This window comes from Manis pentadactyla, chromosome 16, assembly GCF_030020395.1.
Source record: "Manis pentadactyla isolate mManPen7 chromosome 16, mManPen7.hap1, whole genome shotgun sequence".
NCBI lineage: Eukaryota > Metazoa > Chordata > Mammalia > Pholidota > Manidae > Manis > Manis pentadactyla.
The window spans coordinates 40413937-40426442 of NC_080034.1; the positions used below are offsets into that span (position 1 = coordinate 40413937).

Consider the following 12506-nt stretch of genomic DNA (forward strand, 5'->3'; position numbering starts at 1 on the left):
TTAAAACCACAATGAGATATCACCTCACACCAGTAAGGATCGCCACCATCCAAAAGACTAACAACAACAAATACTGGTGAGGTTGTGGAGAAAGGGGAACCCTCCTACACTGCTGGTGGGAATGCAAATTAGTTCAACCATTGTGGAAAGCAGTATGGAGGTTCCTCAAAAGCTCAAAATAGAAATACCATTTGACCCAGGAATTCCAGTCTTATGAATTTACCCTACAAATGCAGCACTCCAGTTTGAAAAAGACAGGTGCACCCTATGTTTATCGCAGCACTATTTACAATAGCCAAGAAAGGGAAGCAACCCAAGTGTCCAACAGTAGATGAATGGATAAAGAAGATGTGGTACATATACACAATGGAATATTACTCAGCCATAAGAGAAAAACAGATCCTACCATTCACAACAACATGGATGGAGCTAGAGGGTATTATGCTCAGTGAAATAAGCCAGGCAGAGAAAGACAAATATCAAATGACTTCACTCATATGTGGAGTATAAGAATAAAGAAAAACTGAAGGAACAAAACAGTAGCAGAATCGCAGAACCCAAGAATGGACTAACTGTTACCAAAGGGAAAGGGACTGGGCAGGAGGGTTGGGAAGGGAGGGATAAGGGCAGGGAAAAAGAAAGGGGGCCTTATGATTAGCATGTATAATGTGGGGGGGCATAGGGAGGGCTGTGCAACACAGAGAAGACAAGTAGTGAATCTACAGCATCTTATTATGCTGATGCACAGTGACTGTAATGGGGTTTGTGAGGGGGGACTTGGTGAAGGGGGGAGTCTAGTAACCATAATGTTTTTCATGTAATTGTAGATTAATGATAATAAAATGAATATAAAAAAAATGGGCAGAGGAGCTGAACAGAATGTTCTCCAAAGAAGAAATTCAGATGGCCAACAGACACATGAAAAGATGCTCCACATCGCTTGTCATCAGAGAAATGCAAATTAAAACCACAATGAGATATCACCTCACACCAGTAAGGATCACCACCATCCAAAAGACAAACAACAACAAATATTGGTGAGGTTGTGGAGAAAGGGGAACCCTCCTACACTGCTGGTGTGAATGCAAATTAGTTCAACCACTGTGGAAAGCAGTATGGAGGTTCCTCAAAAAGCTCAAAATAGAAATACCGTTTGACCCAGGAATTCCACTTCTAGGAATTTACCCTAAGAACACAGCAGCCCAATTTGAAAAAGACAGATGTACCCCTCTATTTATCGCTATTTACAATAGCCAAGAATGGAAGCAACCCAAGTGTCCATCAGTAGATGAATGGATAAAGAAGATGTGGTACATATACACAATGGAATATTATTCAGCCATAAGAAGAAAACAAATCCTACCATTTGTAACAACATGGATGGAGCTGGATTGTATTATGCTCAGTGAAGTAAGCCAGGTGGAGAAAGACAAGTACCAAATGATTTCACTCATATGTGGAGTATAAGAACAAAGGAAAAACTGAAGGAACAATACAGCAGCAGTATCACACAACCTGAGAATGAACTAACAGTTACCAAAGGGAACGGGACTGGTAAGGGTGGGTGGGAAGGGAGGGATAAGGTTGGATGGAGAAAGGGGGCATTACGATTAGCATGTATAATGTGGGGGGGGGCACGGGGAGGGCTGTGCAACACAGAGAAGACAAGTAGTGAGTCTACAGCATCTTTCTACGCTGATGGACAGTGACTGTAATGGGGGTTGTTGGGGGGACTTGGTGAAGAGGGGAGTCTAGTTAACACAATGTTCCTCATGTAATTGTAGATTAATGATACCAAAAAAACAAAAAAAACTCTGAGAAGAGGGACAGTTTTAAACAGTGGAAGGGACATCTCTTCCACTGTAAGGAAGAAAGGACAGAGGCAGAGAGGTTCACATTATAATTTGTTTAAAACAAAATCTTCCATCATGGAACTCATTTTCTGTATGACACATAGTAACTTAAAAATTTTTCTAACATGGTATTTTAGTTGGCTTTATAGAGTAACAAAGTACTGTGGGGACTAAGGAGAGGATGTTGGAATTTGAGCATGTTCAATATTCTTGAACACCTAATGCCAGGCATATCTGACGCTTTAAAGATCCCAAGATGGGCAACAAGATGGGAGATTGTCTCGGTGGGCCTTTGTTTCTGTGGGTTGGACAGGATCCATCCCTATCCTTCCATCCCAGGACTTTAATTTACCCTTGAGGATTCCATGTCCACTTTGTTGCCCTGATGGAACATACGATAAATGTGCTTTGGCCAGAGGGTGGAGGTGAGGCTCAGAGTTCTCTTCTGGAAGATTTTATCTTGGGATGAGTGAAACATAAGTAAAAATGAGTGGGTCATCATTCCAAAACATATAACCTGAAAAGAGCCCCCATGGGCTCCTGCTCCCTGGAGCCCCAGAGCTGACTCAGGTCTTGTCCTTCCAAAAGACCGGTCTTTTAGCCTTTCCTTCCACTCCAGGAGCCAACCCACATTCAGATTCCTGTTTTGATAAGGTCAGTCTAATCCAGTTTCTGTTGCTTGCAACTTAAGGATCCTGGCCAATGGATACAGCCCCTCTATGGAGTATGTACCGAAAGGATGGCAGGTTGGATAGATCAAAGATTGGCAGCCCCCATTCTTGATTCCTTTCCCAACATTCAGTCCTTGCCATGAGGATCTATGGCACAGCTCTTTAGAGAAGATGACAAATCCCATTTACAATTAACTTTCTCAACCATAAAGCTGCATTTTCCAGCCCCTTCTGGATGCCACACTTAATAACTTTTGAGAAACATGCTTTCTGGAAGGTTGCCACTCTTGGCCCAGTTCAACTCATGTTTACCATTTCCACATTAGTTCAGCCACCCGTAACTATTGCCATACTCTGGCACATGGAGATGTGTGTGAAACTTCTGCTGACCTATAATAATAGGTCTTTGCTCAGCTTCCTTTGTGCCACTACAGTAGCTTGTATTGCCCACCATCATGGACTTATTATACCACATTGTCATTATTTGTCTAGCTTCAGTAATAGCTGTGGACTCTGAGGGCAGAGTAAAAGTCAGGGTCTGGCACAGTGCTTTACATGAAATGTTTGTAGAACAAATTAAACAAACAATAACCAAACATTATAGACAATACATGAGGTCAGGGAACAGTATAGGTAAAGATCCTATGAACCAACCCCTTTAAAAAAAGACAGAGAAGTAGTTAGGAGATAAATGCCACCCCAACAATGACAAAAAACAGAGGTAGTAGTTCAGACTCTGAAAGATAAGGTAACTTACCAGAGGTTATTCAGTGGCAGGTCAGGGCCAAGAATCTGGCCCACTGAAGTCCAGGACAGTTCTCTCTTCAACATTATGAAACCATCCCCATCAATATAACCCAGAAGCATAAGGAACACATCCAAGTCTTTGCAACTGTTCTCAAGTTGTCTCTCCCACATAAATTACTCATTCCAGCCCATTGTTAGCTTAGATATCAAGGCAAGGTTTATTTGAAGAAATTAAATCACCTGTGACAATCTCCTCATTCCAAAATCTGTCTACCCATCTACCTCTCAACCAAGAGGCTGTCATGTGTGGATGGGATGGAGAGTGGGGATATGGTCCCACTGTGAAGTTACCCTCTAGCCTTCAGCATATGCTGGCTCAGCCCTGAGATCCTCTTGACCATAGTCACTTGTTCAGAGCAGTGGTGCTACCCTGAGAACATTTTCAGTCAGTGGCCATCTCCTGAGTTTACTCGTCACATTGCAGTCACTGTGATCAATATATAAGTGATCAGTGGTGGTCAAAAGCAGATAAAGAGGCACAGGTTGTTGAAGGAATACCCTCTGTTAAAGAGGGTTCTAGGGATGATAAATGGAATGCTCAGTTTATTAAAGTGCTCAACTATAGCATAAAAAATAAAGGTGTGGGAACCTATCTCCTGGTGAGAAAGCAAGTTATGATCTGAGAGGCTTCTGGAAAGATATAACAGAAGTACATAAAAAGAACTCTTCTCATATAATTTCAGCAATGATGGGAGAGGAGAGCTCAGAGTTTAGTATCTGAATTACTAGAACTCTAAATCAAACATATCCCTAAATGGAGACCAGCTCCTTTAACTCCTCATGGAGACAAATGGAACACTTATCTTTATGTCTTTTTGCTCTCTTTTCTCATCAAATAAACTTCTAACTTGAACTCTGGTTTCCCATATGAAAATGTCTCTTATGGCTAAGTGATCAATTTACGTATGGCCTATAAATCACTTTTCTGTAGGGTAGTTGGCAAAAACCTGGGGTGAGATAAGAAATCTCGAGTTTCCAAATCTGGGTTGAGGTCCACACCCAGGAACAAGTAGTCCATAACATATCCTCTTGGCATGATTACATGACCCAGCATTGGGGTGCCATGGTAGGGAGGGGTAAGTATCCATCAGCAGTAGTGGCTCTTGTCCTTGAAGTTAGTGTACAGCCTCAGCAGTCACTTGTAAGTCCAGTGAGCAGTGGCCCAGCCCTGGCCTTTGCATAGATCCCGGTGGCGAAGGAAACAGGCATGGACTCGGAACCGACGGCCACAGTGGGGACAGGCATGCAGGGCTCCAGCATGGGTCTTCATATGTTCTGTCAGATGGTGCTTCAGCTTGAAGCGCTTGTTGCAGATGCCACAGCCAAAGGGCCGAAGGCTGAAGGTCAGCATTATGTGCCGGTCACGCTTTGGTTTCACTGCAAACCGCTTCCCACACAAGCAACCAAAGCGTTTTCCATCTGCAGGGGGTGCCCCACCTAGCTTCACAGGCCCATGCACAGCCTGCCCTGCTCCCCCAGGTCCCCCACCCCCTGACAGGATTTCATTTCCATGAAGATCCACGGGCTTCCAGGATGGACCACCTCCTCCAGATGTTATCCCTGCTCCTGAGGGCAGCAAGAACCCTAACTCTCCATTCCCTTCAGTATCCTCTCCAGGAAACATTTTGGTCTCCTCCTTTGCTCCTCCAGACTGAGCTCCACCTACTGATGTCTCCTCTTTAGGCTCAAAGGGTTCCTGCTTGATGTAGAAGATTTTAGAGGGGAGAGGAGTATGAGGGACAGGAGGCTCAAGTGGCGTACTCTCACCCTCTGGAAGCCTGCGGGGAGTAGTGGATATGGGAGGTGGGTGTGATCCATGAGAGCGGGGAAAAACGCCTGATACTCTCTGAGGTTGAGGAGTATGAGAGGGTGCTGCTGACCCCTGGTCCTCCTCCTCCTCCTCATCTTCTTCTTCTTCCTCTTCCTCTTCTTCTTCAACTTGAATCTGTAACACATCTCCCAGTTCACTCCCCTCTCCTACAACAGGGCTCTCAGTAGAGGCGGAAGACTGCACTGGGGTCTGGAAAGGGGAAGAGCGAATGCACCATCCTCCTGGAGAGGATGTGGTGGAAAGAAGTGTGTGGTAAGGGTTTGTTCCACGGGTTGAAATTCCACCACCTGAGGTTTCCAGTTCCCTAAGAATCTCTGAGCACTGATCTACCACTTGCCACATTTGGAGGCCACTGGCTACAAGGAGGTGGGCAGGGAGAGCATCCAGAGGAAGGCGGAGGCGCCCTGAATAAATGAGCTGGAGCAGCCCCTCGAAGGCATCGGCTTCAATGACGCTGGGCAGAGTGAGACGAGGCGCATCCCCCAGAAGAAGTTTGTCATGGAAGTAAGGAGAGGCAGCAGCCAACACTGCTTTGTGAGCCCTGAGCTCCCGGCCTTGCACTAGGAGGGATACATCACAGAACTTTCCCTCTAGCCTGTGGCGGTTCAGAGCTTCCAGCAGCAATGAGCTATGTTGAGGGAACTCAATCTGGATTGTCCGTGGGGCTGGGTTGCAGATTGGGGAGGGAGGTACTGGAGGCAAAGGCATGGAGGTTTCCATGGCTTCCAGGAGATGAGAGGCTGGGAGTAGACCCCACGCGGGATGAAGGCTGTGGAAGTGAGAGACGGCGGTCACAGAAGTGCTGGGTAAAGGAACCATGTCTCTTCGAACATCACCCGCCTCCCCTATCCCCCAACATGTGGAAAACTTCCATTAGTGTTGGCTTCTGCAGATCCGTCCCGCGCACTCCCCCACCGAGAAAACAAAACACTACCACAACAAAACACCAACCGGGGTTTGAACTTCCAGGGCCTGTGGAAGATGAGGAGATCCTTCAGCCACAAGCCTGACCTCGTCGGCCCAGGGTGGCTCCTGCCTGCCGCTCGGCTCCTCCTCACGATGTCCACCGAGCCCAGCTCCCGGGAAGCCGCGGCCACTGGGAGACCTCGTGTGCCAGCCGGGCGGCCCTTCGTGCCGCCACGCCCCCGCCGGTACTCCAGCGGCACCGCCCTCGGAGCGCCTCCGCAGCCACCCAGCCTTCCTGGACCGGAAGCCTCCTCCAGCCCGCCGGACGCGGGCGCCGGGAGCGGTGGGCTGGGCCAGGGCTGCAGCCAATCGGAGGGCAGCAGCCTACAAGCCTCGTGTTTATTTGTTGCGTCGGAAAAAAGGCCGTGCCGGTTGGCGAGTTGCTGCTGGTCCCCAGCTCAGAGTAGCGTGGGTTGGCCGGGCACCTGTGCGGGAAGAATGGAGCTGGGCCTCCAGAGTGCATAGCTGGGACAGAGGGGTGACCGGTGATTAAATGTAGCGCCCTCCCCACCCCCTCGGTGGGTGGTGAGATTAAGTGGGGACCGACTGTGTGAGCTAGGCACGGTCACGGCACCTCGTGTCCTGCCTGCGACGTAGGTGTCACTATCATCGGTTTCCTCGGGGGGAACCGAAGCTGGTAGGTGGAACCTGGGATTTGGAACCCAGAAAAAAGTTCTTTCCCCCATTCCAAACGGGATCATTTTAACCAGCGACTCAACAAACAAGCCTTATTTTCGAGGTAATTTTTTAAAACAAAGGTATGTAGAAATAAACTTGGAATATTTTATCAGATAATGCTGCTGTTCCTTGGCTTCACTCCTGGTTAAGTGGAGCAGTGGCGAGGGAGAGCTAGACTGGGTAAGTGTGTCAAGTGCAAACTCCCTGCAACAAAACAATAAATCTCCTGGCTGGGTGGGAGAGTGATATTCTAGGGCAAAGTACGGTATTGCACAGGGATGGATATAGAGTCTCTCCCAAGCTGTCAGCTTCCTTTCAAGAAGCAGATCCTATCACCCTCCTGGTCAGAATGGGCGTCCCAGCTTAGGAAAGTCAGCACAGCAATAAAAGAACAATCTCCGTTTATTAAACATGATTTTTCTGTTTCACCACACACTCCAGAAAAAAAGGAAATGGGGCTGGGAGTGGAGAAGAGGTACAGTGGTGGGGAATAGAGAAGGCTGGATGTGGGTTAGGGAGGGGAGGAAGAACGAGAAAACAAAATAAAATAGGTAGAAAGAGCATCTCTCTACCCTTAGGGTGGCAGGTGGAGGGAAGCGTGGGGGGTAGGGGGCCAGGAAGCTCTGTACAGAGGGGCTGCCCCCAGCCCCCACACACACATCCCAGATATGTACAGTACAAACCCCAGATAATTACAACAGCCGAAGAAGAGAGGAGGAAAGGGGGTCCCGGGGTAGGGTCTGAGGTCAGGAAAGCAAGGAAAGGGCACAGGGATAAAATTTCACATATTTACAACTTTTATATAAGTATAAATTTGGCCCCGGCTGGGTGAATGTGTGTAGGGGGGTGGAACTGAATGGGAACTGTCCATACAAAAGAAAGGGAGGAGTCTGGGAAGAGTCTCAATACCAAACGCAAGAAGGAATGAGGGGCAAGGCTGGGTAGGGGACAGCAGTCAGGGAAGAGGGGGTGCTAAGGAGGGGCTTCTCCCCTCCCATGACCTACCCACCCCAAACCCCATCCATTCCTACCTCCCCTATCCCGCCAGAGAGCTATGTACAGAGAAACACCGAAAAATTGTGGAGCTGGCGGGAGGGAGGGAGGGAGGTAGGTAGAGGGAGATTGGGTAGGGGGGAGGATGAGAGGGAAGCCCAGCCCTGTCCTACCTCCCGTGGGGGACAGAGTCGTGGAAGGGGGCCTCCAACACCCCTCCTCCAACACAGGTCCCCCCACCCTGGGGGAGAGAGACATGGCTTTTCCTAGAGTAAGTTCCCTCCTCCCCCTGGGAGCAGAGACCAAGAAGAGACAAGAAGAGAGAGGGAAGGATCAGAGGGGACTGTGTGTGTCAGGGTAGGACAGATCAACTAGTCTGTCCTCCCCAACATACACACCCTCCTAAACCCTAACCCCTCACCCTAACCTCAATTCCACCCCACCCAACACACTGGGGGAGGGGGGGGCATGAGCCCCCTCACCCCGCTCTGGGACCAGCCAAGAGCAGATCAGGTGTGGGGGGAAGGGGAGACAACTCCCATTCCCCCCTTGCCGCCCCCTCCCTGCCCCGGTGGCCCCTCCACCCCATCTGGGTTCTAGGTGGGGAGGGAGTAAATTTAAGAGTGATAGAAGGAGAAGGGGTTTGTGCGTGCTGAGCCCCCCCAGACGCTCCTGAGAAATCAAGGGGTAATAGGGCCCCCTCACCTGGGGTCCCCTCCCCATAACAAGGGGGACAGGGGAGGCCAAAATGGGGCGGTGGAGGGGAGTTAGATTGTCAGCTCTGGTTACTGCTAAAAAATCACCCTGAAGTTGAAAGTTTGGAGGTGCCACACCCCCAGGGTGGGGGCAAGGGTCTGTCCCCCAGTGCTCAGGGGAACAATGAGGCAGAGGATGGGGATAGCACCCCGGAGTGAAGGGGTCTGTATGGGGTAGGTGGTGTCCTGGGGCAAGGGTCCCTGGGGGTCACAGTTGGCAGCACCCCAATAGCAAGGGGAAGGGGGCAGCTAAGGGTCACCGCTCTCCCTAAGCTAAGGGAGGGGGGATTGGTGTCCCCCAAGGAGGCATTCAGGGAGGCAATCCCGCTGTCCCTCAGCGATGTCCAGTCCTGGTGGCTGGTGCTGTTCCAGTGTGGGGTGCACGGGGAGGGAGAAGAAAGTCTGTGATGCTGGGTGGGCTAGTGGTCTGCGGTGTTTCGGAACTCGCCGTTCTCGGTGATCTGCAGCCGGGGTGGGGGGGGCGGGGCTGGGGGGGCCAGGCCGTTCCAAGGCGGGGCCAGCGTCACACGCGGGTTTGTTGGACCCAAGGCGGGAAGCTGCCTCTCCTGCAAGACACCGAAAAGGAGAGCGCGGACTTATTGAGACGCTTCGCGGGGCCTGGGTGCCAGACCCCTAGTGGTGGCCTCCCCCACAACCAACCCACTCAGTAAACCATGTCCTCCCCCTCCCCCCAGGACAACACCCCACCCCACCATCCTCCTATTCATTTTCTCACCTGCAGTAGAAGTTACCTCTTCTGGGATCAGGGAGGACAGAATCTCCCCAGACTCCTAACAGGGGCCTTCAACCCAGGGAGTCACACCAGGAAACCAGCTCAAAAGAAATAAGTTCCTACCTCACCCCCAACCTAACCCTTGTATCTTCCTCTGCCCAGCCCACCACCCTCCTTTTAGAACACCCTCCCAGCCCACCCCTAATCCAAGGTAGGAACTTTGTGTGGAGGGAAAAAGGGGAGGCAGTACAGCAAAACCTCATTAATCCAAACCCCCATGATTTGGACTTTTTTCATAATTTGCACAAGAACTGGGCTTGAGTTTTCCTTTATCTATGAAGAAAGGGTGTGCTAAGCACATTAATAGTGGAATGCGTCCGTAGGAGGGTACCAGGAAACAGACTTTTCAATCCTATCTATTCATTACGCATGCTCCCTGAGGGCCTTGAGAGGAAAAGCCTTGTTTATCAAGTTCTACTTACTGTATATATTTTGAAGACATACATTTCATTAAATAGACACTGTCATTCAGTTTTGTCACTTATTCAGAGTGGCCATCTTCTCAAAGATAACATTCCAAATTAGAGAGGTTTAACTGTACTGGGGGGAAAGGAAGGGGATTCAGGGAAGTGATGTGGGAAGGTCAGAGCACGAGGGCGGGCTGCCTCCCTCTCATGCTAACAAGCAGACCCAACTAGGAGCTTCTGCAGAGACACAGCATGCCCAATCTCTGCCTCCCCAGGAAGCAGGGAAGCAGAAACACTTCATTCCTTTCCACCCCCACGATCCTTTCAATCTCTCTCCCTGGGCTCCCAGTTAGAGGATGGGGGGTACCAGATCCTACTCCCACCCCCAGTCCTATTCTATCACCTCCTCCCGCTCCTGGACCAACTCCTGGCTCCTGCCCTCAGCTCTGGCTTCTGTTCCTCTGCTGGGAGAGAAAAAGAAAGGCATCTGTGCTATACTTCCGGTCGTTCACTTGGCTTTTTAAAACAGAGGCACAAAATTAGTGTTTAAATTAATGGCTGACTTGCAGAGGGACTAATACCCCCAAGTGGTTTAGAAAAAGTATCCCAAGTATTCCCCAGGCCACAGGGCATTTAGGCCTGGCAACCTCATTATGTCTGACCATATCTCTGAAGGATACAAAAACATCCCTAGTAGAGGCTCCCAGATCACCTCTCCCTTCCAAATCAAATAGCTCACCTCTTAGAAGGTCACAAAAACCCCAGCCTTAAGCAAAAGCTGCTCTCTTAGCTTTCTGAGCTTCTCACACTTTCCACAAGTCAGCAAGAAAGGAAATTACGTATGGTAGGGGATCCTGAGTATGGTAGGAGAGCAGGGGAAGGGAGCCTCAGATTCGCTTCCCTCTGCTTGTCTGCTGGCAATAGCACATAGGCATGCCCCCTACACCCCCATGGGCCCAAATTTAGAAAGTAGATAAATTAGGGTGCCATTATTCAGTTTACAAAAGAAATCACTGCAGGAGTCCTTTAAATGGTGAGGTCCCCTGGTGCCTTTTAACATCTGTTTACAGATCACTAACCACTTTGACAGAGAGGCTGGGCAGGCAGAGAGTTAAAATTACAGTGTGAGGAGCCACTGGCCACTGCAGATCAAGCCCTGCAGAAAAGAAAGCATCTCAGAAATAATGTCAGTGGTGACAGGTTTCCATTTACTGGCTTTTTAGGTAGGATTATGTGTCTGGCAAGGCCACCCGGTGGCAGTGGGAGAAAGGGAGTGAGTGGCATTAGCAACCCCAGGATGTGAGCTCTGACAAGAATAGAGCCTATTTAGCATGCTGTTCCTGGCATCTCTGCTTGGGAATCAACATGGCTACTGAGTCCATGATCTCGTATCTAGGAAGACGTCTCACCCCACTTCCAACTCCCAGGCCACATGGGCCAGTCCACGTCCTAACACCTGTCACGGCTCCTTTCTTGTTCCTTCTCCTTGCTCCACTCACCCTGCCTACTGCCTGACATCTGAACAGCAAACTTTTCAGGGTCTCCCACAGTCTCCCCGAATTAACTACTAACTCCTAATTCATCCTACCCAGTTGTGCCAAACAGGAGCCCCAGATGCCTTCTATCTCACAGGTGTAAGAAAGGAGGAAGAGAGAGAAACAGGTGAGAGGTAGAAGGAAGGAGGGGTAGAGAACCAAGTTAGGAAAGGAAGAGGAAACCCCAACCTACCTGCCGCAGTCAACACAGCCCCTCTAGCCAGGGACCCCCAACCCATCACCCCACCACCTCTTTAGCAGATACCATCCCCAATGCCCCAACCCCCAAGGACGCTTTGGTGAAATGAGGGGTGACAGACAGACACTGGAGAGGTAGGGGAAGAGGACTGAGAGTCAGGAGGAGGTTGGGGGTGGGTTTTGTAGGAAGGAATGTGCTGGGCCTGCCTAGGGTCAAATGTGTGGTATTGGTAGGGCACCACTGGACAGTTCCAGAGGTGGCAGGAAGTGCTCTCTTTGGGCAGTGCTCTGGGAGATGGGTCTGTGCAGGAGGTGTTGGTAGGGTAGGGCATGAGGAGGTTCTTGGATGTGGAGGGCAGCAGCCAGAGGGGGGAGAGGCTCTGGAGAGTCGGAGGGGAGTGGGCTTCACGACCAACCTGCAGTGGTCCGGAGTCACCTCCCCCTGTGTCCTCCACCCGTGGTCAAAGCGGAACCAGGAGAATTACCTGATGAGGAGCTGCAGGGGGAGAGAGTGGGGTCATGGGGTCAGGAGCCTTGGTGGTGGCAGTAGGGGAGCCTGGCGGTCAGAGCAGAGGAAGGAGAAGCATGGGTGGGAAAGTGATCAGAATTTGGGGATAGCAAGGGATACAGGTGCAGGAGGGAGGTCCTAAAAGCTGGCTAATGAGAAAAGAGGGAGGACTGCAGGGAGCTGGAAAGTTGGCCAGGTGTGAGGACCAGAGGGAGAGACAGGCCAAAGGAGGCTGGACTTAGACAATGAGCTGGGGAGACCTTCGAGATCTAAAGAGTTAGGAAGAGGAAGCTATGCTCGAGCTGCCAAGGAGTCAGGGAAACTGGGCAGCCAAGAGAACAGAGGTGATGGGGCCCTAAGTCCCCAGGGCACCATCCAGAGCCTGGGAAACCAGAACTCACACTGTCCTGCGCTCTAGTCTAGCAAGCTGCAGCCTCTAGTCCTTCTGGACCAAGAAAAGCCCAGAGAAAGCTTAAACTCCCTGACTTGAATAGGGGCAGGCACAGAAGGA

At 50.2% G+C, this 12506-nt stretch overlaps 2 protein-coding genes across 16 annotated transcripts in view; both read right to left on the bottom strand.

The window, feature by feature from the left end:
- Window positions 1–3462: 3462 nt before the first annotated feature.
- ZBTB9 (zinc finger and BTB domain containing 9) lies at window positions 3463–7084 on the bottom strand. The gene is made up of 2 exons (XM_036887117.2): window positions 6114–7084; window positions 3463–5931 (listed from the first exon to the last, which is right to left on the bottom strand). Exon 2 carries the CDS (start codon window positions 5880–5882, stop codon window positions 4467–4469), a length of 1416 nt encoding a protein of 471 aa, XP_036743012.2. The 5' UTR covers window positions 5883–5931; window positions 6114–7084; the 3' UTR covers window positions 3463–4466.
- Window positions 7085–7190: 106 nt separating this feature from the next.
- The window catches only part of SYNGAP1 (synaptic Ras GTPase activating protein 1), a 34366-nt gene continuing 29050 nt past the window's right edge, over window positions 7191–12506 (bottom strand). For 8 of the 15 annotated variants that reach the window (XM_036887092.2, XM_036887091.2, XM_036887094.2 and 5 more), the window contains one exon: window positions 7191–9120. In XM_036887092.2, the coding sequence (XP_036742987.1) occupies window positions 8974–9120 (147 nt within the window). In that variant the 3' untranslated portion in view covers window positions 7191–8973. Of the gene's footprint in view, window positions 9121–9769; window positions 9888–11903; window positions 11984–12506 lie in introns of all 15 variants that reach the window. The other 7 variants (XR_005025141.2, XR_005025143.2, XR_005025145.2 and 4 more) reach the window with 5 other exon arrangements.